This window comes from Cynocephalus volans, chromosome 1, assembly GCF_027409185.1.
Source record: "Cynocephalus volans isolate mCynVol1 chromosome 1, mCynVol1.pri, whole genome shotgun sequence".
Taxonomy (NCBI): Eukaryota; Metazoa; Chordata; class Mammalia; order Dermoptera; family Cynocephalidae; genus Cynocephalus; species Cynocephalus volans.
Window position 1 is genome coordinate 302,670,191 of NC_084460.1, and position 25,923 is coordinate 302,696,113.

The window sequence follows — 25,923 nt, forward strand, 5'->3', positions numbered from 1 at the left end:
CCTTTAATTTCTTTCAGCAATATTTTATGGTTTTTAATGTACCAGTCTTGCACTAAATGGTTAAATTTTTTTCTAAGTATTTTATTCTTTTTGATACTATTATAAATAAAATTGTTTTCTTCATTTTGTTTTTTCAATCACTCATTGCTATTGTATATAAATACAGTAAAAATTTATATTGATCTTTATCCTGCAACCCATGATCTCATTTATTAGTTCTAAGTTTTTTAGTGGATTCCTTACGATTTTCTATATATACAAAATCATGTCATCTGCAAATATAGTTTTATTTCTTCCTTTCCAATATGGATGCGTTTTGTTTCATTTTCTTGTGATCCCCTTTCTTTTTGCCCTCCACACACCACTGTAGCTCCACCCAGTGGTCCTTTGAGCCTTAGAATACCCCTGCACCTGGCACCCCCGTTCCCTACACAGTCAGGTAGAATGGTGCTGTAGATTGGATGCCCTCTCGCCGGCCTCGCTGAAGCTTAAATCCCCAGTGTAACTGTTGAGGGTGGGAAACCCAATTATGGTAATTGAAAGGTGAGGACTTGAAGAGGTGATTAGATTGTAGGACCGTGCCATAGTGAATGGATTAATAATGGTGGTCGTGGGTGTGATTTGGGGGGCTTTAAAAAAGAGAGCACATGAGGAGCTGTCTCTCTCTGCTCCACCTTTTTTTACCATGTGAGACCCCTGCATTGCTGTAAAGCCTCCACCAAAGAAAACCCTCACCAGATGTGTTCCCTGGACTTTGGACTTCCCAGCCTCTGAAGCTGTAAGCAATAAATTTTGTTTTCTTACAAAGTACCCAGGTATTTTGTTATAAGCAACAGAAACAGAGTAATACAGGTGATGAATTGGGTGCCTGTAACCAACAGAGCTGCAAAAGTTTGCGTCCCTCCCCTCCCTGAAGTTCCATGCCATATTTGGCTTTTTTCTTAAAGGAGCTGAGTTCAGGGTAGAGGGGAAGGGAAGGATTGAGGTGCAGCAGGAGAGAATTGCTCTGCACCAGTCAGCAAGACTTAGCATGACTTTTAGGTTTCAAGCAGCCACTTACACCCCTTGACCAGATGGACTTGCATTATTTCAAGTCAAATAAAACTCTTAAGTCCTCATGGCTGACAGCATTTACTTCTGCACTGGGGATCCCTTGACTCAGTAGTCATAGTCCTGTTTCTTATGGCTGGAGCCTTCAGGGTTTGTTTCCCCCATGGTCATAACAACCGGAGTGATAATCAGGTAGCTTGTTCAAGCCTGCCTTTCACTGCCCAGCTTCATCAACAGGGGACCGGGAGCTTCACATCCCCCTGTCCCCAGCCAACACTCACCACCAACACTGGGAGTTGGCTCGTTCCTCCTAACCCACGCCATGGTGACCTTTGTCCTTCCTCTTCCAGAAAGTCGTTACTCTACCGTGCTAACATCCTTTCCCCTATTATTCCTTCTTAGGCCTGTTTTGATAAGTTGCATTTTTCTAGAAAATTTTCTATTTTATCTAAAATTTGGAATTTATTATTGTTGAAAGGGTGTTTATAATATCCGGATTGCCTTCTTTGATAGCATCAGGGGCTGACATGAGCTCCTCTTCTTTGGTCCTGATAGAGGTGATCCATGCCTTCTCCTTCTTACTTGATCACTTTTGCTAGAGGTTCTTCTATTTTATTAGTTTATATACACAATTTTTGACTTTGTTGATTCTCTTTATTCAGTATTTGTTTTCTATTTCATTCATTTCTGTCCCTAATTTTTAAATTTTTTTCTCCTACTATTCTTGGATTTATTTACTAAATTTGGGATTTATTTGCTAAACGTGGATGCTAAAATATGCATGCAAGGCTATAAATTTCCCTCAAAGTTCTGCTTTCACCACATGCTCACAAGTTTTTGTTCAATAGAATTTTTGTTATCTTTCTGTCCGGAGTCATTTATAAGTATGTGTTACACTCTCTTTGTCACCTCTCTCCCCTGGGTGATGGAGATGCAAAGGATTACTCAAAGCCCATTTCTTCTGAGCAGTGAGACACCCTGAAGGAGTTAATTTCCAGGAACCCTCAAGAGAGAGGCATTCCTCCTTGGAAAATTAACACCAGACTGGGGTTCTTTCTCAGTATTTATTCTCCAGGCCAGAAAGTTACAGAAAAGGAACATAGGTGGAGTTACGGCTAAGTCTAGTTTAACAATAGAAGTTGGTAACATCAGTGAAATAACAAAGTGACATTCTATAATGCAGTTTGCAAAAGGCTAAGTCGATCCACAAACAAAAGCTTGTTCTTAGGGCCAACCCTGTGGCGCACTCGGGAGAGTGCGGCGCTGGGAGCGCAGCAGTGCTCCCACCGCGGGTTCGGATCCTATATAGGGATGGCCAGTTCGCTCGCTGGCTGAGCGCGGTGCGGCCGGTCACAAAAAAAAAAAAAAAAAAAGCTTGTTCTTAGCAAATACTGTCTTTTCCTACAGCAGTTTCCTCAGTATTTTTACATAACAGTAAAGTAACTTTAGGTTAACCTGCTCCAAGGGCATCTGTCCTTGAGCCAGCAATTTTGCTGTGTTACAATTCTTTATCTACAACAGAGACTTTAGCCTGGGGAAAGTTTCCTGTCTTTTGCAAGCTTAACATTTCCATAGGTAATTTTTAAAAGTTAGGTTACACCTGAAACTACAGGGCTTTGGAAACTAGGCCCTGTGAAATACATTTGCTTTATAAATGTTAGGATACTCCACAAGCATGTGTCTTAATTTCTTGTTTTTTGGTTATTATTTCTAGTACAATTGCATGTGGCCAAAGAAATTTGCTGGCACTTGCTTTATGGGCCAATATATGGTTAAAAATAATAATAATAATAGATAAAAAATAAAAATTAATGTTCTATTTGTATTACCTGTTAGATCATTTATTATTTGCATTGTTCAAATTTTCTCTATTGTGACTGATTTTTTGTCTGCCTAGACTGTCCTTTGCTAGAGAAGGTATGTTGAACTGTCCCACCCCAATTGTGGATTGACCTATTTCCTTTTGTCAATTTTCCACTTATATATGTTGAGACCTTGTTAGTAGGTATACACAAAGCAAAACGGCTATATCTTCCTTTATCATTATAAAGTGACCCTCTTTACCTCTAGCAATACTTTTTGCCTTATAGTCTATTTCATCTGATAATGATATAACCATACCAGCATACCTTTGATTAGCATTTGGATAGTATATCTTTAAACTGGAACATTCAACTTTTTTTTTCTGGCTGGTCATTTAATTCATTTTCATTTAGCGCATGACTGATGTGGCTGTGTTTCAATCTCCCATCTTTTTTGTACTATTTGTTCCACCTGCTGCATATTTTTCTCTCTCCTTTCTTGCCATGTTTTATGTTGAGCATTTTAGTCATTCCATCTTATCCCCTCTAACAGTTAGGAAAAGGTGTACTGTTTTTATTTTTTCAGTGATCCCCCTAGACAGTACAATATGCATCTTTAACTTATTAAACTTCATTAATAAGCTCATTTAAAGCTCTACCCTGCTCCTGGAAAATGCGGTGATCTTGGAACACGTTAATATAATTTATCCTCTCCCAATTTATATGCTTTCATTGTCGTGAATTTTAATTCTATAGATTTTTTTCACGGTTCCATAGACATTATATATTACTTCTTTATATGGTGAATATTCACATAGATTTATTCTCATAACTTCTTTGCCCTTCCTTCCTTCTTGCACCTCTGACCTTACATTTCCTTTTGACTTGAAGTTGATTCATCAGAATTTCTTTTAGTGTGGGTCTGCTGTTTATTTATTATTTACTTATTATTTGTCTAAACTATCTTTATTTGCCATCAGCAGTAAAAGACATTTTATCTGGGTATAAGACTATGTCGGCAGTTGTTTTCTTTCAACACATTGAAAATATAATTTCATTGTTGTCTAGCTTCCATTGTTGCTTATGGGAAGTTGGCGGTCATTCTCCTTGGAATGCCCTTTATGGTAATCTATCTGTTTTGTCTTTTTAAGATCGTCTACTTGTCATTTCCAGCATTCGTTTGATGTGGCTTTGTTTTTACTTTTCCAGCTAATGGATCACTGAGATTATTGAATATATGGCTTGATGTGTTTTATCAGTTCTGGAAAATTCTCAGCCATTGCCTCTCTATCTTCTTTCCTTCTGGTGCTCCAATTATGCATTTGTTTAGCCATCTCACTATTCCCCGTTATGTGTCTTATCCATTCTTCTGTTTTCTTCATCTTTTTGTCTCTGTTATAAAATTCTGTGTAGTTTCTTCTGAACTATATTTTAGTTCCAGTTCTCCAATTCTTCCTTTAATTGCATCAAATTTAATCTTAAATCTATGCAGTTAGTTCTTGATTTCTGTTATTTACTTATTTGGTTTTTTATTATTCTATTTATTTGGATCTTTAAAATATCTCTTTTTATAATTTTCAGTCCCTATTAATTTGTTTTATCCTAGCCTTTTTTCTTCCCGTTTTTTTTTATTGTGGTAAAATACACATGATATAAAACTTGTCATCTTAGCCATTTTTAAGTGTGTGGCTTAGTGGTATTAAAGTACATATGCATCCACAGAGCTCTTGCAAGACTTAAACTCTATGCCCATTAAATAATAACTTCCGTTCCTCCCTTCCCTCAGCCCCTGGAAACCACTATTCTACTTTGTCTCCATGAATTTGACTGCTCTAGGTATCTCAAATAAGTGGAATCACACAGTATAGGCCTTTTCATGACTGGCTTATTTTTTAGAATAATGTCCTCAAGGTTCATTCATGCTGTAGCACGTGTCAGAATTTCCTCCTTTTGAAGGCTGAAGACTAGTCCATTGTATGTATGTGCCGCATTTTGTTTCCCCATTAATCTGTTGATGGAGACTTGGGCTGCTTCTGGCTTTCGGATATTGTGACTAATGCTGCTGTGAGCATGGCTGTACAAATACAAGTCTCTTCAAGACCTGCTTTCAGTTCTCTTGGGTATATACCAAGAAATGGAATTGCCGGATCATATAGTCATTCTATTTTTTAATTTTTCAGGAACCACCATACTGTTTTCTACAGTGGCTATACCATTTACATTCCCACCAATAGTGCACAAGGACTCTAATTTCTCCACATCCTCACCAGCACTTGCTGCTTTCCGGGTTTTTTGATAGTAGCCATCCTAATGGATGTGAAGTGGTATCTTGTGGTTTTGATTTGCATTTCACTCATGATTAGTAATGTTGAGCATTATTTCATGTGCTTGTTGGACATTTGTATATCTGGTCAAGTCCTCTGCCCATTTTTGAATCAGGCTGTTTATTTTTTGATGTTGAGTTTTAGGAGTTCTCTCTATATGCTGTATGTTAATCCCTTATCTGATAAAACATTTGCAAGTATTTTCTCCCATTCTGTGGGTTGCCTTTTTACTATGTTGATAGTGTCTTTTGATGCACAAAAGTTTTTTTTAAGTTTTCATGAAGTCAAATTTGTCTACTTTTTTCTTTTGTTGCCTGTGTCTTTGGTTTCATATCCAAGAAATTATTGCCACATCCAGTGCCATGAAGCTTTTCCCTTATGTCTTCTTGTAAGGATTTTTACAATTTTAGCTCTTATGTTTAGGCTTTGTTCTATCTTGAGTTGTTTTAGTATATGGTGTTAGGTAAGGATTCAACTTTATTTTTTTTTTTTTGCATGTGAATATCCAGTTTTCCCAGCACCATTTTTAGAAAAGACTATCTTTTCCCAATTAAATGGTTTTAGCACCCTTGTGGAAATCACTTGATTATAGGCAAAAGTTTACGTGTATTTCTGGGCTCTCCATTCTAATCTGTTGATCTACATGTCTGTCTTTATGCCAGTACCACACTGTTTTGATCACTGTAGATTCGTAATAACTTTTCAACTCCAAAAGCATCCATTCCCCAAATTTGTTCTTATTCAAGATTTTTTTGACTGTTCTCCTGATGAAATTTTAAAGCTTGCATTTTATTTCTTTGAACCTAGTTATTTTATAGTCTGAGTCTGATAATTCCAACATCTGATGTTTCCCTTATTTCTACTACATCTGTTAGTTGTCTCTTGCTTCCTTACGTGCCTGATCATCTTTGACTGTATCCTGGATATTGTATGTAAAAAAAAATTATATGCAGGAACAACTTGAGGCCCAAGATGATGCCATCTTCCTCCAGAGAGGGTTTTCCTTTGCTTCTGCCTGGAAGCAGTGGTGCTGCCAGTCTGGGACCACCTTAATCTAAGCCACATGCCTGCAGTGCGCTGGGCTTCTCAGGGAAGTTGGAACATAAGTGTGCACAAAGACTGCTTACTTCTGGGTGACCTCACTGTGAGGGGAAGTCTTTAGGAGCCCCTGCTTGAGGTGGTATTTGTCAGGCTCCCTGACTTGAGCTGGCATTAAGCTTTGGCATCTCTCCCTGTCTCTACAAGGCTGCTAGAGCTGCGGGTTGCTTTTGCACCTGCTGCTTCTCACTCTGCATCTGGACTCAGGGAAGCAGCAGTTCTGAGTGCTGGGTTTGCTTCTGCTATCTCTCCTGTCCTTGATTTAGAACTGAAACTTTCTTTCTCACTTCGGTGCTTTTGAGAAGAGAGGTGTATTTATCCACCTTTTTTTGTCAATCTGAATTACATAGCATGTCTTCATCCAATAGGGAAGTTCAGAAGGTCTTTTCTAAAAGCACAGTTCTGATCACATTCTTCCCAGCAGCAAATAATAGCAATATAGAGCCCGGTATTGTGATCATTAACTCATTCACCCCTGCCCAGCATGCTGTGAGGTTGGAGCTAGGTTCTTGGTCCACTCAGGCTGCCATAACAAAATGCCTTAGACTGGGTGGCTTAGAAACAACAGAAATTTATTTCTCACAGTTCTAGAAGGTGGAAGTTCAAGATGAAGGCACTGTCGGACTTGGCAACTAGCGAAGGCCCGCTACCTAGCTCACAGATGGTGTCTTCTCACTGTGTCCTCACATGGCAGAAGGCAGCTCTCTGGACCCTCTTTTATAAGCGAACTTATCCCACTCATGAGGGCTCTCCTTTATGATGTAAATCCCACCTCCTAACACCATCCATCTCCTTGGGGGTTATGATCTCAACATATGAATTTGGGGCGGAGACATACATTCAGAACACAGTAGCTGGCATTAGCCCCATCTCACAGGTAAGAAAACCAGAGCACAGAGGTCAACAGCTAACTTGCCGTGTGGCTGCCCAGCCAGTGAGTGGCAGTTGGGATTGAACCAGGTGTGTCGGACACATAGGTGCCACTCAGCCTCCTCTGCTTAGGGGCCTTCTAGGGCTCTCCACTGCCTGGAGACCTGAGCATGGCCTCCCCACTTAGCCACCGAGGCCCTCCTCCCCTCTGCCAGCCATGCTGGCTCCGCCCATCCCCCCTCTGCTCATGTAGGCAGCTCGTCCCAACCCCTCGTGTGCCTCCTGCTCACCCTTCCAGGCTGGGCTTGGATGGGGCTCTGCCCTCCCTCACCCCGCCAGAGGCCCCTGGCTGGAGTGGGGCTGAGGGGCAGGGGCCCCTGGGCAGGCCGGGGCCCACACTGGGAGCTCCCCCAGCCCCACAGCAGCAGCCCCCGGCTGGGCACTGTGCAGGGAGGGCATCGGGCACAGCAAACAGGTCAGAGCCCGTGCCCTGAGCACATGGCCTGTCCAGGGGGGGGTGGAGCCGAGCCAAGGGGTAGAGGGCTGTTGGGCCACCCTGGGGACGCCCTGCCCGAGGCTGGCTCACCCTCGGGGGACACCCGCTAACCCCCGCTTCCCACCTCACAGGTGAACAACAATGGGGTCATCTCCTTCCTGAAGGAGGTTTCTCAGTTCACCCCGGCGGCCTTCCCCATCGCCAAGGACCGTTGTGTGGTGGCAGCCTTCTGGGCAGACGTGGACAACCGGCGTGCGGGCGACGTGTACTACCGGGAGGCCACCGACCCGCGCACGCTGCACAGAGCCACGGAGGACGTCAGGCGCTACTTCCCTGAGCTCCCGGACTTTTCCGCCACCTGGGTTTTCGTTGCCACCTGGTACCGAGTCACCTTCTTTGGAGGCAGTTCCTCTTCCCCCGTGAGTGCAGGCATTTGTCCTGGGGAGGGGAGGGCACCTGGCTAGGGCCTTGGGTCTTCCCACACCAGGGCCCCCACCTCGTCGGGACAGGTCAGGCGCAGTCACTGGCCATGCCCGAGAGAGGAGAACTGGGCTCAGGGACCTACGTCACTTGGCTGTGATCACAGAGCCGGGGTGGAAGAGGATGGAGCCTCGGCCTTCCCCAACCCTCCTGGAAACCAGGTGCCTCCAGGAAACACCAAGTGCCCCAAACAGCAGTTCACCCGCTAAGGATGAGGTTGTTAGAAGGATTTCCACTGGGAGTGGCTCAGTGCCCGAAGGGTAAACTGGAAGGTTATTCTGTTTTACACTTTATTCTGCGATAATACCAAACCGAAAAGAAATGTTGAGAATAACCGACCACTTGGCCCAGCGTGGAAAGTCTTGGTGGGCTGGTTCTCCCCAGTGACAGTGGCAGCTGCCGGCCAGTGGCGGATGCAGTCACTGAGCACCTGCTGCTGCCAGGCCCGCACTGGCCACATGCACAAGGCATTTTTACGGGCACCCTCTAGGTGGGAGGCAGTGTTCTGGGCACAGGGGAGACAGCCTGGACAAGGTGGAATGATGTGCCTGGCCCATGGGTACACTCTAGTAGAGGTGACACACATGGCTGGCCGGGTAAGAAGATGCCAGGTGTCAGGAAGTGCCTAGAAGCACAGCCCAGCGCGGGGGCACTTCCTGGAGCAGGTTCATTAACAGAAAGTGGGCAGTTAAGTTCCATGCGTCTCCTAGTTGGTCCTCAAAAGTTTGAACCTGCCCCGTTCCCAAAGCGCCACCACGGGCCCTCGCGGACGGCCGCCCCGCCCCGCCAGACTGCACCACCGGCGCCTGCACAGGTGTCTTCGGAGAGGTGGCGCTGACATTGTCTTCATGAAGCAGGGCGCTTGGTCTCCCTGCTGTCAGCCCTCATCGAGTAAGAGTGTATGTCGTGTGGTTTCCCATCTTTTTCAATGACTGCAAACCAGCCCAGTGACGGGTGGCGCCTGAATCTGTCGCCTGGACTCTGTGCTGGGACAGCGGCAACATGAGGGCCTGAGGTGGGCACCGTGTGACCCAAGGTGCTTTCTTCACAGGCGCGTCCTGGCACGCGCCTGCACAAGGGAGATGGGCCTGCGGAGTTCCAGTTTTCCTCTCACAAGGGCACACGGTCTTCCCGGCATAAGCCACACTGGGACGCGCCTGTGTCCTTGCACCCAGCTGACGCACTGTCACCTCCCTTCTTTGCCAACTGCGTGAGCCAGCAGACGACAAGGACTGCCGGGTTTAGCACACACACCTCCGGTTTCTGGCAGGGCTGAGTGCGCTGGTGTTTGTGGCCGGCTGTGCTCTGCTGTGGCGCGTCTGCTCGCGCCCGCTGCCACTTCTGCGCTGCGTCTCGCCTTTCTCTTACTGATCTGTACAGGCTCTTCTTGGGCAAGGACAGCAGGAATCTCACTTGCTGTGTGTGATGTGAACACATTTTTCGCTTCGCTGTTTCCCACTCAGGTCGATCTTATGGCACTTTTTTTTTCACATTCACAAGTGTTTTGTAGTCAAGTGTATGAATCGCTCTTTTGGCTTTGCCCTTAACAAACACCACACTTAAAAGCCCTTCCGTCCCTGAGACGCTGCGCACACTTGCCTACGTTTTCTTCCAGGACTTTGATGGTTTCGTTTCAAAGCCTGCCTTGATTCAGGATTTGTTTTCCTGTGTGGCACAGAGCGGGCTCCGGTTCTATTCTTCTTCGGAGAGTTTCCCATTTGTCCCAGGATCGCTTCTCACACACTCCCGACGCTTTGCCCCGATCTGGTGTGACCTCTGTCACTTGTGCACCGCCCATCAGTGTTTTCACGGGGTAGAGCTCCATGAAAGCCACAAACCCAACCACTAAAACCCGCTTCCCCGTGGTCCCTGCTCTTATCCTCGCCCTTTCTCTTCCGTCTTTGTTCGCTTCACACGGGACATTTTGCGGATTGGCCGACCGAGGGCCAACCCCTCGCCCAGAGCCTGAGCCCCTTGAGGGCAGAGGACACGGTCCGCGGGGCCCCTCCTCAGGGCGCCTCGCCCACGCGCCCAGGCGACAGTCGTGGGGGCAGGGGTGGCCGCCGGGTGGGGAGACGGGCGCCGGCGACTCGGCCGGTGCAGGACCGGACGGCGGTGCGCGGAGGCGGCGGGGGCGCGGGCCCGGCTAGCCCCCTCTCCTCGGCAGGTCAACACGTTCCAGACGGTTCTCATCACCGACGGCAAAGTGTCCTTCACCATCTTCAACTACGAGTCGATCGCGTGGACCACGGGCACGCACGCCAGCAGCGGGGGCGACGCCGCAGGCCTGGGGGGCATCGCAGCCCAGGTAGGCCGCAGCGGGTGAGGGCGCAGGGGCTCCCCGAGGCGGCCGCAGCGAGGATGCGTCCCCAGGCCGGCATCACGGGAAGTCCTCGGTCGCCCTGACCCGTGTCCTGGCCCCGGGGTCCCCGCGTAACCGACCGCCCGCAGTTGCCGGGCAGCGGCAGGAGGGCCGGGGCGGGGTCCGGGGCCGGCACCGTCCGGCCCCGCGGAACTGTGGGCTGAGGTCGGGACCTGGCCCGGGCAGGGACATCGGCAGAGCGGCCGCCCGCGTGGCCAGCGGGGGGACGGTCTCGCGGCTCTCGGGGGCCCCGCGGACCCCGCTGGCAGCTGCCCCGCGCCCTGTCCCCGCAGGCCGGCTTCAACGCGGGCGACGGGCGGCGCTACTTCAGCATCCCGGGCTCGCGCACGGCGGACGTGGCCGAGGTGGAGACCACCACCAACGTGGGCGTGCCCGGGCGCTGGGCGTTCCGAATCGATGATGCCCAGGTGCGCGTGGGGGGCTGCGGCCATACAAGTAAGAGGACCGGGCGAGAGGCTCCGGGCGGGCAGCGCGGGCGGGCGAGGAGGGGACCCGGCCCCCTTGGCTAGAGGCGCGCGAACCTGAGCGCGCTCCGGCCGGGCCCTGAGCCTCGGTCTCCCCGAGGGGCCCTCGCGCCGCTGCCGCGGGCGCCGTCGGGCGTGCAGAGCTCTGGGCCCCCGGGAGGCGACCTGACCCGGCGGAAGCGCTCCCGCCTCCGTCCTGGGCCGCCGGAGGGCGCCCTCCGCTCCGACCCCAGCACCGTGCGGGGCGGCTCCCTTACCGCGCGTTGCCCGCTGCTGCCGGGGGACTCGCGGCTTGCTGGGGTCCGCTGTGTGGTGGACAAAGCCGAGCGTCGCGTCGATGGGGGCGCTCCGGGGGCCGCTCCGGCCGCGAGCGCACGGGCCTTCGTGCGCCCAGCCCCGCCGCCTTCCGAACCACAGCGGCTTGGGGGGCGGGGGCGGGCTGCCGGTCTCCTCGCCAGCCCTGCCAGGCCTGCGGCCCCGCCGATTCGCCTCCCGCCCCGTGGCGACCGAGGCCACCGACGGGCTGCTGCTCCCCAGTCGAGTCCCGGGAGAGCGAACACAGCGCCGGCGTGGGGAGCGGGCGCGCGCGCACTGGGGGGTGGGAGGGGTGCGCGTGCACACCACGCCCCCCGCAGACGTGCGCGCGCACACCACGGGGCGGGGGGTGGGACGCAGACTCACTGTGCACGCACGCGGGGAGGGGAGCGGAGGGGCGGGAAGACTCGCCTGAAAGCTGCGATGGCCCACGGTGAGAGAACCTGGGGAGCCCGAGGCTGCGCACGCACTGGGGCATGAAGAGGCCCCAGCTTGAGTCTGAGCTTAGGCAGCAGGCAGCTCAAGGGGCAGGGTGCCCAGGAGCCAGGAGCTGCAGCCCCAGCCCCGGAGCAGCAAGCCCTCCTGCAGCCCCAGGCCCCGCCCTGGGCCAGGCACCTGCTCCGTCCACGTGGGCCCTGGGCAGCACTCTGTCCTCTGGGCAAGGGCAATGAGGTCAAGTCAACTGCCAGTGGCCAGGGTTTGGGTTGTACATGCGGAGTAAGGTGCAGGCTGCAGGCTGTGAGCCTGTAAGTGGGGCCCTCATAAGAGGATCCAGCCAGTCCCACGGGGACCCCATCCCAGTGTGGAGGACTTCTCGCCGTGGTCCCAGGTCTCTGGGAGAAACAGACAGGCGAGGCACTGCTGGGTCCTCCAAACTGGCCTGCACAGAGGCCCTGGGTTCGGGCATCTGGGAGTCAGTTGTGGGACTACACAAACATGGAATTCATCAGGAAGGGTGGGTCAGTTCATACCTGAGGGGCAGTGCACCTGTGTCTGGAAGTCTAGTTCCTGAGGAAGGGGGTTCCTGCAGCCCTCACCGCTGCACACTGCAGAGTAGTCAAACCTCAGGCAGGCAGATAGAAGCACGGCTAAGCCAAGAGGTGCAAGCGAGAAGCAGAATCGGCCCAGAATGACACTCATGGACTTAATGGCATGCTGGGCCCAGGGTCCTCCCAAAAGTCTCCTCAGGGCCCTCATAGAAACGTGCAGTCGAGTCCTCAGGACGCCCCAGTCACCTGCTCACTTATGCTTATTAATCGCACGTGTCAGTGGCCTTGCTTCTCCAGAAACGGGGGGACCCTGAGCCCAGGTCTTCAGCTGCCTGTCTTGGTGGTACTAGGCATGGTGGTTGCTGGGGCCCTCAGGGACCCCAGGAGGCCCTCCCTGGGTGCAGCCCTTTGAGAAACACTCACTTGGATAGCTGCATGCCAGCCTCTTGTTTTACATGCGGGAAACCAGGCATGGAGGCTGAGCATGGCCATGTTTCTAGAACTATGTGTGGTAGAGCTGGGAAGGGTCCAAGGGATGAGTAGGTGCTGGGGTGTACGTGAATATGGGGGTCTGCCTCCACGGGAAGTCAGCGGGCAGTCCCGGCAGACCGCATACAACAGACGTGCAGGGCCCCTGGGCTGACCTGGGGGGTGAAACCGTGGATGCTCTGTCACCAGCGCTGTGGTCACGCCATTACCCAGAGACCAATCCTTTGGGTCAGGGAGGGAAGAGTGTTGCGAGTGGTTCTTCCACCTGAATCTGCGAGGTGGCGTGTGAGGTTCCGGCTCCTTCCTGTGTCCGCAGCCTCCGTATGCCTGGCCTTGCGTCCGTGCCTCAATGGCGGCAAGTGTATCGACGACTGCATCACAGGCAACCCCTCCTACACCTGCTCCTGCCTCTCGGGCTTCACAGGGCGGAGGTGCCATCTGGGTGAGCGGTTGCTCCGGGGCAGGAACAGGGCACCCCCCTATCCTACCCAGCTTGGTTTCCTCCACTGAGACCCCAGCTCACCCATGTTTCAGATGTGAACGAGTGTGATTCCCACCCATGTCAGAACGGCGGGACCTGCACCCATGGTGTCAACAGCTTCAGCTGCCAATGCCCAGCCAGCTTCACAGGACCCACCTGTGAGACAGGTAAGAGGAACCCGCCTGGGATTCCATGGGATTCCCCATGGCCCACTGGCTGCAGAACAGCCAGGACACATAGTGGGGCAAGAGCAAGGTCTAGGACGGCCCAGACCAGCACGGTCAGCTGTGCACACCACAGATGTTTGCAGCCCAGGGAGGCCCATCAATGAGGAGTGGGAAGTGGAGGAGCCCAGATGCTACAGGAGAGCCCCCGTCACGTGAGTGTGCGCAGGAGCAGTGACCGCAGCAGACACAGGCTTCCTAGGCCCTGGCATTAAAACCAGGGATGAGGCCTTGGAACAGGCTGGAGCCAGGCCTGCACTGGGCCAGAGTCAGGGCCAGACTTGTAGTGGGGTCCAGATGAGAGCCCCAGTAGTGTGGCGGTGCCACTCTCACCCCAGGACAAGCTTGATGGGAATGTAGGGGGCTTCTTGTGTCATGGGCCCATGATGGGGTGGGAAGGGCACAAACGCCCCTTCACCTGCCCGCACTCCCGGAACCCAGCTGCTTCAGGATGCCGCTGGGGGGGTCTCACAGCCGAGGCATGCGCTGGGTCGTTCTCCTTCCCCACTGCTACTTCTGAAGCCCCTGCTATCAGGTTCAGCCCCCACTAACCTGCCCTTCGACTAGCACCTCTTCCGGCCTCTTAGCCTGGCCCTTTACCACCTGGTGAAGAAAGGTGCACCCATTCCCACCCCCCAGCTCACCTTGGAGTGCTGCTTGCGAAGCTTGACAAAGGGAGCCCCTTAAACTCAAAGCAGCGTGACCGCACACTCTCCACCTGGCTCAGCCAGATGCGGCCTCCTCCACCCTAAGCACTGCACGCCCTTCATGGCTCTGTTACAGCCCACACCCGAGTCTGCTCCCTGACACGAGAGCCACCCAGGGAAAGTCCACTCACAGAGGACAGAGGCTGGACTCGATTCCTCCCATTGCCTCCTGCCCAGCACACCCCCTCCCTCCACCCCAGGTTTGCTGAATTAGACCCAAATCAGATGAAGCTTTGAAGCTTTGGGCGGCCCTTCCCTGGCCTGTCACCCTTTAGAGCCAGCCAGGCCCGCCTGAGCTGCACGCTGGAGGTGCGTCTGGGGTGGGGCTCAGCAGGAGTCCCCAGGGGCCTCTGCCCCATCAGGCAACCACAGCCAGGAGTCTAACGTTCTGTCCATGCCTCTTCACTTGTAGCTCAGTCCCCATGTGACACCAAAGAGTGTCAGAATGGCGGCCAGTGCCAGGCAGAGAGTGGCTCTGCAGTGTGTGTGTGCCAAGCAGGGTACACGGGGGCAGCCTGTGAGACGGGTGGGCAGCCTGCCCTCAGGCCAGGGAGGGGCATGATGCTGGGTACGAGGGTGGTCAAAGCATGGCTCAAGACAAGCTCCCACCTCTGTTGTCCCCAGACGTGGACGAGTGCAGGTCTGGCCCATGCCTGAACGGAGGGTCCTGTGTTGACCTAGTGGGGAATTACACCTGCTTGTGTGCAGAGCCCTTCAAGGGACCTCGCTGTGAGACAGGTAACTGACCACATGCCTGCAGCCCTCCACAGGTGACAGTGGTCTTGTGCAGGGGCCTGCATAGCCACTCTCCCCAGTCCCTGCCTCACTGTCTGGCTCAGCCCCACCTCTGTCTCTGGGATGCGAGGAGGTCTCTGCCCTCTCCCCACTTCCCAGCCCCTCCTGCTCCAGCCCCTCCACTGACCTGCTGTGTGAGGCCTAGCAAGTGTCTTCCCCTCTCTGGGCCCTAGTTTCCATCTGTGAAATGCAGGGATAGAGGACAATTCCTAAGGCCTTCCTCCAGCTGAGGTGATGCTCAGCTTTTTAACGTCCTTCCTTTCTAGCCCAGACCCTCACCATGCAAGGGGAAAACCCGCAGGAGTCAGAAAGAAACTGACCGCTACCACCGTTACCACTGATCTTTATGCTACTGTTTTCTATTTGATTTAATATTGTTTTAAATGCCGGTTATGGGGCCGAGCAGAGACGCTCCCGCCGCGGGTTCGGATCCTATATAGGAATGGCCGGTGCACTCACTGGCTGAGTACCGGTCACGAAAAAAAAGACAAAAAAAAAAAAATTGTTGGTTATGACTTGGTAGATCAGTTAAAAGGCCTACTAGAGATTACAGCCCACAGGCAGAAAACAAGGCTTTAGTGTATGACTCTTGCCCCAGCCTCCAGAGGCTTCCCCACTGTGCCTAGGGCTGCAGGCGCAGCCTGAGCTGCTTCTCCCAGGGAGATGCCACCATAAACTGTTCAGATTCATTTTGAGTTTTTAAAATGAGGAAATTACATTTTAAGACACAGTAAGTAGGACACAGTCTTTGTGTCAGATGGCCATGCATGGAGGGCCAGGGTGTGCCCTGAGGGAAGGGCGAGGCTCTGCCGTGCAGAAGGGAGCAGGGTGATGATCTTATTTGGTTTCTTTAAAGTCATTGTTATGTATCACAGTTCACCTTGCCCAGACTGCTATCTAAATGTCAGTGTATTCCACTAAACTCATGTCATAAAACAGACACATGGTTTCCAAAGATGTTTGCAAAGAAACCATGTTGTGCACAGAACACCAACAATGCAAGGGGAAGCGAATGATTGGGAAGAGCAGAGCTGACACTTCTACTGTGAGCTCAGTGGCCACACTATAAGGTACAAAAACTGACCCTCTAATCAGACCTGACAGGAGGTTGGCCAAAAATTGGAGATTATAAAAAAAAAAAAAAGAGAGAGAGAGAGTATCTAGTCTTCAGCTTCTGGCCAAGAAAAATTAACTGCTCTGGGGATTTCTCTCACCATCAACAACTAGAAAACCAGTCAAACTCTATGAAGCCCCTGTTTTCAGCCACCGGACAACAGAAAGCCCAAGACTATCATCCCTGAGAGAGGGGATCAAATGAGATGAGCTCTGCAATTGCTCCAGATGCTGCTAGGGGCAGCTTCCAGGCCACTGTGCAGGGAGGGGGGACCCAAAGTCCAGCATCCCCTTAGGGGACAGAATACCAGAGAGGATGGAGCTGCTGAGAGTGGGCCAGGAGCGTGAGATCAGGAGGGGACCCCCTTGAATCTTTGGCTCAGCATGATCTGGGTGGGATGATATCCACAAGGCGGGGAAAGAGCTACTAGAAAACAGAAAGTCAAACAATTCCAGGAGTTCAGACAGGGTGGGAGATAATGCACCTCCCTGCCAGGCAGAGTGGAGAGAGCTCTTCACACCCAAGGCCAATGCTGAGTAGAGTCCTTAGTAGGGCATCACTTCAGTAGTGGGAATAAGTAAGTGCTAAACTAAAGTCTAATATGGACCTGCCCTAACGAATCTTAAAAGAAAGTCTGAAAGGATCAAACTGATCCCAAGTCATTTAACCATTTGCCAGAATAAAATCCTGCACTCTTGAACAGGAGTATAACAGGAATATAACAGAATCCAGGACCCCAAAATTCCCAATCAAAAATTATCAGGCATATAAAGAAGTAAAATATAACCCACAGACAAAATAGGAGAAAACAGATCAACAGAAAAAGACAACAGAAATGACAGAGGTGGTAGAATTAGCAGATATAAATGTTTAATCACCTAGAGTGAACATGCTCCACATACTCAGGTTTGCAGAGGATAAAAAAACATAATGAGACGTAGAAGATACTAAAAAAAAAAGAGAAAGAAACCATAGAGGTGAAAAATATGTCTGAATTTTTAAAATACACTGGATAATACTAACAGCAGGTTAGACATTGCAGAAGGATCAATTAACTTGAAGAGGAAATAGAAACAATTCAGTTGCATCACAGACAGAATAAAGACTGAAAAAAGCAACAGATCTGCGGTGACCTGCAGAACAACACTAAGCGGTCTATCACGTGTGTATCTGAAGTCCGAGCAGGAGGATGGGTGGAGGGTTGCAGCGTTACAGAAGAAGTATGTGAAGAAATACTAGCCAAACATTTCCAAATCCGATGAAACCTAAGACCCACTTTTCTGAAAAAGACATGAAGAAAAACCACACAAAGCCACACCATCATCAAATTGCTGAAAACCAATCATGAAGAAAAAATCTGAAAAGCAGCCAGAGGAAAAAGATACATTACACACGGAGAAACAAGAGCGGCAACGAGCTTTTCATCATAAACGAAGCGGCCCAGGGACACTGGAGTGCCACCTTTACAGTACTGAAAGAAAAAACGACCAGCCGAGTAGTATACACCCAGCAAAACTCTCTTTCAAAAATTAAGGTGAAGTAAGGATGTTTTCACACAGGCAAAAGCCAACAGCATTCACCACCAGCATTACAAGAAATGCTGAAGGGAGTGCTTTAGTCGGGAGGAAAATGGTACTGATGAACGTGTGCACCTGCACAAAGGACGAGCGTGTGTTAGAGATGGTGGACATATGGGGAAAGGCTTTCTTCTTACCTTTTAAGAAGTAGGACAAATAAAAACCAAGAGCAGGATGATAGGTTAAATCCAGCCATGTCACCTGTTACATTAAAACATAAAGTGTTTAAACATGCCAAGTAAAAGGCAGGGGTTGCCACACTGAATTGGAAGGCAAGACCCAACTACTTACTGTCTACAAGAAACCCACTGTAAATATAAAGACACAGATAACTTTAAAGTAGTAGAAGGGGTTTCCAGTTCTGAGTAGGACAGAGTAAGTACACTCTACCCTGTCTCTCCCACTGAATGCAGCTATAAATCCTGGACAGATGCATGGAGTAGCTATCTGAGGACTCTGAAAAGCAAATAGTAGCAGGTGGATTGGGGAAGAAGACCAAGCTTCGAAGTACCATCCAACCAGTGGTGACTTTACCATTTTTTTGCTCTGGTAACCCCGAAGCCTGGACTCAAAGCCGCCCTGGACTGGAAGTGACCATCAGCACGGACAAAAAGAGAATTCCAGGAGAAGCCCTCTAATCAGGCGTCAGAAGCAGGACTAACAGTGGCAGAGGAAGAGGGACCCTCAGGTGCCTAAAACCATGAAGGAGGGGACCCTTCCTCTCTAATTGGAGGTGCTATGGTTTCAAGGGGGTGGGGCAAATTACTATTGTCTTTCCCTCTCTCTGCTGGCCCCCCATTTGGCCCCAGCCATGAGTGCAGTCACAAGAAGTAAGTGGCAGGGTAGGGCAATTAAATCCCCAGCTTCCTTGCCAGAGGACCAAAAAAGGTAACCCCACTGAACTGGAAAGTATGGGGAGATTGTGGAGAGGGTGAATCTTCAGACAGCAACTCCATATAGTCATTTATGAACTCTTGAGCTCCCCCAGGTTGGGCATGTGTAATCTGATCCAAAGTTTTAAAGATAGTACCATTTATAATAGATCTCTTAAAATTAAAGGACATGGGAATAAATGTAATAAAGCATGTACAGAATTTGTATGCTGAAAACTACAAAATGCTCATGAAAGAAATCAAAGAAGATCTAAGTAAATGGAGAGACACACCATGTTCATGGATTAAAGACTCAACACAGTAAATATGTTAGTTCTCCCCAGATTTATAGATTTAACATGATTCCAATCAAAATATCTGCAGGATTTTTTTGTAGATACAGACAAGCTGGTTCTAAAATGTATATGGAAAGGAAAAGGAATTTGAATAGCCAAAATAATTTTGAAAAAGAAGAATAAATTTTGAGGAATTACCCTACCAGGTATTAAGACTTACTGTATAGCTGCATTGATCAAGAGCATGTGGTATTGGCAAAGGGATCGACACATGGATCAATGAAACAGAAGAGAGAATCCAGAATGAGACAAATATGGCCAATTAATTTTTGAAAAGGACATAAAAGCAATTCAATGGAGAAAGGATAATCTTTTCAATGAATGGCTTTGGAATGATTAGACATCCTTAGGTAAAAAATGAATCTCAACTTAAACCTTACTTACACCTTATACAAAGATTAACTCAAAATAGATCATACATCTAAATGGAAAACATAAAACTATAACATTTTTAGAAGAAAACATAGGAAAAAGTCTTGGTGACCTAGCTAGCCTTAGGTAAAGTGTTCTTAGATAAGATAGCAAAAGCATGATCCATAAAAGAAAACATAGATTAATTAGACTTTATCAAAATTTAAAACTTTTGCTCTGTGAAAGACATGGTTAAAAGAATGAAAGGATAAGCTACACACCGGGAAAAATGTTTGCAAAACTCATGTCCAAGAAAGGACTTATAGCTAGAGTATCTAAAGGACTCTCAAAGTTCAACGTGAGAAGCAAATAGCTCAATTTAAGAAAGAACAAAAGACTGCAAGAGACACTTAACCACAAAGTATAGATGGAGGCGAATAAGCAATGGACAGATGTTCTTGTCATTGTCATCAGCCATTAGTTGAATGCAAACCAAAGCCATGATGAGACACCACTACAGACCCACTAGAGTGGCTAAAATAAAGAACGCTGACCTGGTGTGGATGCACAGAACTGGAACTCTGACACATTTCTGGTGGGAATGCAAATGATTCAGCCATTCTGCAAACAGTTTGACAGATTTTTATAGTTAAACATACATTTATAACATGACCCAGCAATCCCAATCCTAGGTATTAATCCTAAAGAATGAAAATGTATGTTCATGCAAAAATCCATACATGAATGTATTTATATCACATCTATTTATAATTATTAAAAGTCTGGGACCCAGGAGCTGGCCGGTTAGCATGCAGCCTTATAACACTCAGAGCACAGCCTTATTACACTGATATCCACTTATCAGCCAGCTGCCAAAAAAAAAAAAGGCAAAAATCTGGAACCCAAATATCCTCCACTGGGTAACTGGATGGACAAACTGTCGTACCTCTGTACACTGGAATACTACTCAGTCAAAATGAAGGACTAATTATTGATACACACAACAACTTAGATGGATCTCAGAGGCATCATGCTAAGTGAAAGAAGCTGGTCTCAAAAGATTACATATTGTATGCGTCCACTGATATGGCATTCTTGAAAAGACAAAACCATAGTGATAAACAGATCAGAAGTTGCCAGGAATTTAGGGAGGGAGGAATCTGTGACTCTGAAGAGACAGAAAGAGGAAGTCTTTTAGGGTAATGGGGTGTTCTGTATCCTGATTGTGGTGGGGGTTACACTAATCTATACATGTGTTAAAATTCATAGACATGTACACCAGACAAAAGTCAATTTTACTGAATACTAATTTACAAAGAAAAATTCTGAAAGTACATGAAGAAATTGAATAACTAAAAAAAAAAAAAATCCAAAAAAGTAATAGGTTGCAAATACGAATCAAGAAAAGGCTGGTTTCTGCTTGCCAGGCTGAGAAGAGAGAGAGAGAGAAGGCTGGAGTGGCTATATTGCAATCACATAAATTAAACTTTAGAATGAGTAATACCACCAGGAATGAAGAGGGAATCTTTATAGTGATGAAGGGTCAGTTCATCAAGAAGACATAACTAAATGTACTTGCACCTGTCAACACCTATTAATGTGTATTAAAATACACCAAGCAAAAGCTGACAGGACTGCAAGGAGAAATAGATTTCAACTCTCCTCTCCCAGTAATTCATAGAATATGTAGACAGAAAATCAGTAAGGCTGTGGCAGACTTGAACTTGACCTGATTAACATTCCTAGAGCCTCACATTCTTCAAGTGCTCATGGGGCACCACCATGATGCACCACATCATGGGCTGTAAAATAAGGCTCAATAAGTTTAAAAGTATTGTGTTTTCTGACCTCAGCAAAATTAAGTTAGAAATCAACACCAGAAAGATCCCAGGGAAATCATACGTGTTTTACTAATAGGGATGCTGGATCAGAAATGCGTGGAGGCCCCTGGCTTTAGGTGGGCCCTCCAGTGCTTCTTTCTGAGTTCCAAGGAAGGAGCTAGGAGATGCTGAGCTCTGAGGGTGTGGAGCAGCAACAAACCAGTTTCCAGAAAATAAGCCTCTGGCTTAAATTCCACTGGACACCGAGAACAGAAGTTAAACCCAACAAGCACTGTGGGAATTGGGCAGGAGGCCAGCTTCCCCTTCCAGCCCTCAGCCTCATCCTCCCCAATGTGCTCTGCAAGGCTGCTGGTGACTGCTGTCTTTCTTGCAGGAAGCCACTCAGTGCCTGATGCCTGCCTCTCAGCCCCTTGCCAGAACGGGGGCACCTGTGTGGATGCAGATCAAGGCTATGTGTGCGAATGCCCCGGAGGCTTCATGGGCCTGGACTGCAGGGAGAGTGCGTCCGGGCTGCTGGGCCTGCCTGTGGGCAGCAGACTCCGGGAGGGTCCTCCCATGGGTTGTGCATGCAGGAAACACTCACGAGAGAAACGTGTGTGAGAGTGTGCATGTGTGAGAGTGTGCGTGTGCGTGCACACAGCAGTTCTGATGGGAAAGTGGCTGGAGAAGGGCAGGGTCGAAAGAGGGCCCATCTTCCTGTGCCCCCACATGGGAGGCTCCTCCCTCTGTCCATGGCAGGAATCTCCGATGACTGTGGCTGCCGCAACGGAGGCAGATGCCTGGGCGCCAACAGCACAGTCTGCCAGTGTCCCCCCGGCTTCTTCGGGCTCCTCTGTGAATTTGGTAAGTGCCCAAGGCTGGGGCAGGGGGCATCCCCCTACCAGGGTATGAACGGTGGTGGGCCTGGTCCAGATGCTTGACCAGTGGTCCCGTGAACTCCCATCCCTATTCCCGGAAGGGCTGGCCACAGAGTGCCTGAACCTGGTCACCATGGCAGGGTCACTGGGTCTGGGGCAGCTCCACCCTTGTCAGGGACTTGAGGTGCCCAGGAAGACACGTGGGGATATGGGTGGGCTTACCTTTCTCCGCAGAAGTCACGGCTATGCCCTGCAACATGAACACACAGTGCCCTGATGGGGGCTACTGCATGGAGTATGGCGGCAGCTACCTTTGCGTCTGCCACACCGACCACAACGTCAGCCACTGTGAGTGCTTGGGGACAGGCCTACAGAGCTGGAGTCCTTCCAGAAACCAGGCACAGGGTGGGGAGAAGGTGGTGGGTGAGGCAGGCAGAGGCCAGGGCATCTCCTGCCCCCGGCTGACTCTGGGGAGGACCTGCATGTCTCAGAGCCTCTCCCAGTAGCCTCCTTCTCTCACACGAGGCCAGATGTTGCCTCTTCGGCCCTCACTTACACCCAGAGGGAAAAGCCCATTTACTGCAATACAAGCACCATGTAGCGTCTTCCCTAAGCACCCCCCCAGCATAAGCTATTAAAATACTTAATACATACACAGTTAAGTGTATGTAGTTTAACACATTTACCACTATATATTTGTTAGTGTAGAGACGATTGGTCACTTACATTGTTATACTTGTGTGTAATAATGATAATGTTGGGGGCAGTGATGTAGGAAGACATTTATTTTATGTATGGGAGCTCAGTCCTACCTCACAGGAAGAGGGAGGGTGAATTCTGGGACTCTCGAGAAAAAGGGAAACTCCAGGGAGGGGCCTTAGAGCTCTCTGCGGGGCGTCAAGGCGCCTGCAGAGTGTATTTTACGTGGCCTTGGCTCCAGAGAGAATGTCAGGGTGACCCTGGCAGGCGTGGCTCCCGCCAGCCTCTTGCCACGTGCAGGACGCGGCGCATACTCCAGGACCGCCCTCTGCGCCCCTCCCCCCAGCCCTGCCGTCCCCCTGTGACTCGGACCCCTGCTTCAACGGTGGCTCCTGTGACGCCCACGACGACTCCTACACGTGCGAGTGCCCGCGCGGGTTCCACGGCAAGCACTGCGAGAAAGGTAGGGCGGGGGCGCCTGCGGCGTCAGCACCCTGGAGAGCGCCCGCCCGCGTCCCCCGCCCGCTGCTCTGCTGTTTACCTGTGGCTGGCGCCGCACACCTGCTGTTCTGTCACCTGTCCTGATCTGCAGCAGCGCTGGCCTGCTGGTCAGAGCTCTGCTTTCCTCAGAAGAGGCTTAGCTTCTGCTCAGCACTATTCCAAATAGATTTTAGAATCACTGTATTGACTGAAAAAAATTCATTAGGACTTCATTACATCTAATTCAAGGTGGAGGATGTTGATGTCTCACAACATTTAGCCACTTGAGAACCTAAGTGTTCTGTAAGTACATTCCTCGGCAACACTCACCCATGCAATGAAGTGGCACTCGGGACTCCCATCAGTGACCCAGACGTCTCAGGCATCCCCTTGGCCAGTGCACAGAGGGTGGCAGCCTGACCCCAGGGAGGCCTGGCTAGTTCTCCTGGGGCTCAGCGCCCTGGGCAATACCACAGCCCTTGCTCGTCTGGAGAACCAAGACCTCTGTGGATTTACCTGGACATCTTCCCATGGCTACTCTCCTGCCTTTTACCATGTCCCTGAGGGCAGGTTCCCAACAGTCTAAACCCTGGAATCCCATGGCTCCCCCCACCCCCACAGCAGGAGAGGGGATTTCCAAAGAGAAGAACCCACTGTTTGGTTCTCTGCAGGAGCTTCTGAGGCCTTTCACCCTGAACATTCTCTTAGGACCAACCCAAGCCCCCATACAGGCGCCCTGCCCAGGTCCACTCTTACCCTGCTGCAGCTGCTTGGCCCCCATGGGGTGCAGAGGCCACAGCACCCATGAAGTGTCCCACCCAGAGCCCACACTTCTCCAGGCTAGGCTCCCAGCACCCAGTGTCCCTGCCCAGCAGTCCTGTGCCCACCCCAGGAACTACACAGGTCTCCCCCAAGGTGCGGGCTCTCGAGCAGGTGGAGCCACCAGTGTGGACACCTCTGAGCCAGGGTGGGGACCAAAGGGGTACAACAGGTGGCTGCTCTCAGGGGTGGGGCCGCTGGAGCCTGCACATGCAGCTGGTGAGGCCCCTTGGGGTGTGGGGTTGGGGGAGAGAAGGGGCGAGAACAGCGGGGGCAGGCCCCTCTCCTGCTACACCTGCCCCGAGAATGCCCCAGTCCACAACTCTGGACTCCTCACTGGCCCCTGTGGAGGTGTGATTTGCTTGATTTAGTGATTGTCACTCAATTCACACCTTTATGTGGATGCCTCAAGCACAGGCCCAGGCGTCTGAGCTCCTTGGGGGCCCAGAAAGTGTTAGGGACCAGAGAAGATGTGCCCACACCAATGCAGGCACAGAAAACACAAAAATAAAACTGACTGCCATGGATCTGGGTGTCAGGTCCGCTGCAACTCAGCTCCTCTGTCTTCAGATGTCAGATGTGTGTCATGCAGGAAGCGGGCGGCACTGTACTCACTGGCTGGGATGTGGGCCCCACTGTCCCAGAGCCCGGGGCAGAGAAGAGGATGGGTGGGCAGACGGCCCCCGAGTCCGAGCGGGGGGTCTCCAGACTGTGACCCCACCACGCACCTGCCCCACTGGCTTGGCCCTTCTGTGTCTGGGCCTCAGAGCTCAGCTCTCAGCCCACCCAGTGCCAGAGGACCAAGAAAGCACAGTGGGTTGCGTGGGCTCTGCAGGGCCAGGAAGCTGGCCCTGCTCATCCGTCTCTCCCTGTCCTTCCACTCAGCCCGGCCACACCTGTGCAGCTCGGGGCCCTGCCGGAATGGGGGCACGTGCAAGGAGGCGGGTGGCGAGTACCACTGCAGCTGCCCCTACCGCTTCACCGGGAGGCACTGTGAGATAGGTGTGGCCCCTGGGGGGTGGGAATGACTGGCCAGCCCTGAGCTGGGGCCCTGAGCCCGCTGGAATCAGCCTGGATGGGGAGGAGCTGATACCCAGCCTGGCCGCCAGCATCTGCCTCTCAGGAATGTTCTCATGAAGGCCCTAGCTCTGGGATGTTGGGAAACCAGGGAGGGTTGATGGGTCGTGCCACCTGACCCCTCCAGGTGCCTTCTGCTTCCAGGGAAGCCAGACTCGTGTGCTTCCGGCCCTTGTCACAATGGTGGTACCTGCTTCCACTACATCGGGAAATACAAGTGTGACTGTCCCCCAGGCTTTTCTGGGAGGCACTGTGAGATAGGTAAGGTGTGTGGGAGGCCAGCCCCCAGCCAGGCCAGGGCAGCTGGGGACTTTGTCTCCTCTGAGACATGAAAAGAGGCCCCGTGGGCAGGGCTGGCCCAGGCCCTAGAGGGATAGGAGGCAGAGCTGGGTGCAGGAGGCAGGAAACCCCCACAACCCAGAGGCCAGCAGAGAAGACATGGTGATCAGGCTCCTCCTGCATTCTTGCAGCCCCCTCCCCCTGCTTCCGGAGCCCGTGTCTGAATGGGGGTATCTGCGAGGACCTAGGCACGGATTTCTCCTGCCACTGCCAAGCGGGGTACACAGGACGCCGGTGCCAGGCAGGTGAGAGGACTGGTGGGGGGGGCATCAGGATGGGGGGCATGGGATTACTTCCTAATCTCTGCAGAATTGGGCAGCACAGCAATGGGGAAAGAAGGCAGGACACCTCTGGGGCAGCCAATTCCCAGAAGTCAAGCACCTTCCCCCTAGGAAGGGTGGTGCCAGGAGCCAGGCAGGCCAAGGGCAGAGCAGTGGGGAGGGGCCCGGGCAGGTGCCCCACAGCTCAGGACAGGTTGCTGTGTCCTGCAGAGGTGGACTGCAGCTCCCCTGAGGAGGTTAGGCATGCCACACTGCGCCTCAGCAGCACTTGGCTGGGCTCAGTGGCCCCATAC

General features: G+C 50.9%; 1 protein-coding gene across 1 annotated transcript in view; it reads left to right on the top strand.

Annotated features, from left to right (window-relative positions):
- Positions 1-25,923, top strand: part of SNED1 (sushi, nidogen and EGF like domains 1) — a 75,375-nt gene that overhangs the window by 18,055 nt on the left and 31,397 nt on the right. The window contains exons 2-14 of the mRNA XM_063080050.1: positions 7,772-8,059; positions 10,288-10,428; positions 10,776-10,938; positions 13,077-13,202; positions 13,295-13,408; positions 14,797-14,910; positions 21,452-21,577; positions 21,817-21,921; positions 22,170-22,283; positions 22,981-23,097; positions 24,819-24,935; positions 25,155-25,271; positions 25,481-25,594. Coding sequence (XP_062936120.1) covers positions 7,772-8,059; positions 10,288-10,428; positions 10,776-10,938; positions 13,077-13,202; positions 13,295-13,408; positions 14,797-14,910; positions 21,452-21,577; positions 21,817-21,921; positions 22,170-22,283; positions 22,981-23,097; positions 24,819-24,935; positions 25,155-25,271; positions 25,481-25,594 — 1,756 coding nt within the window. The remainder of the gene's footprint in view (positions 1-7,771; positions 8,060-10,287; positions 10,429-10,775; positions 10,939-13,076; positions 13,203-13,294; positions 13,409-14,796; positions 14,911-21,451; positions 21,578-21,816; positions 21,922-22,169; positions 22,284-22,980; positions 23,098-24,818; positions 24,936-25,154; positions 25,272-25,480; positions 25,595-25,923) is intronic.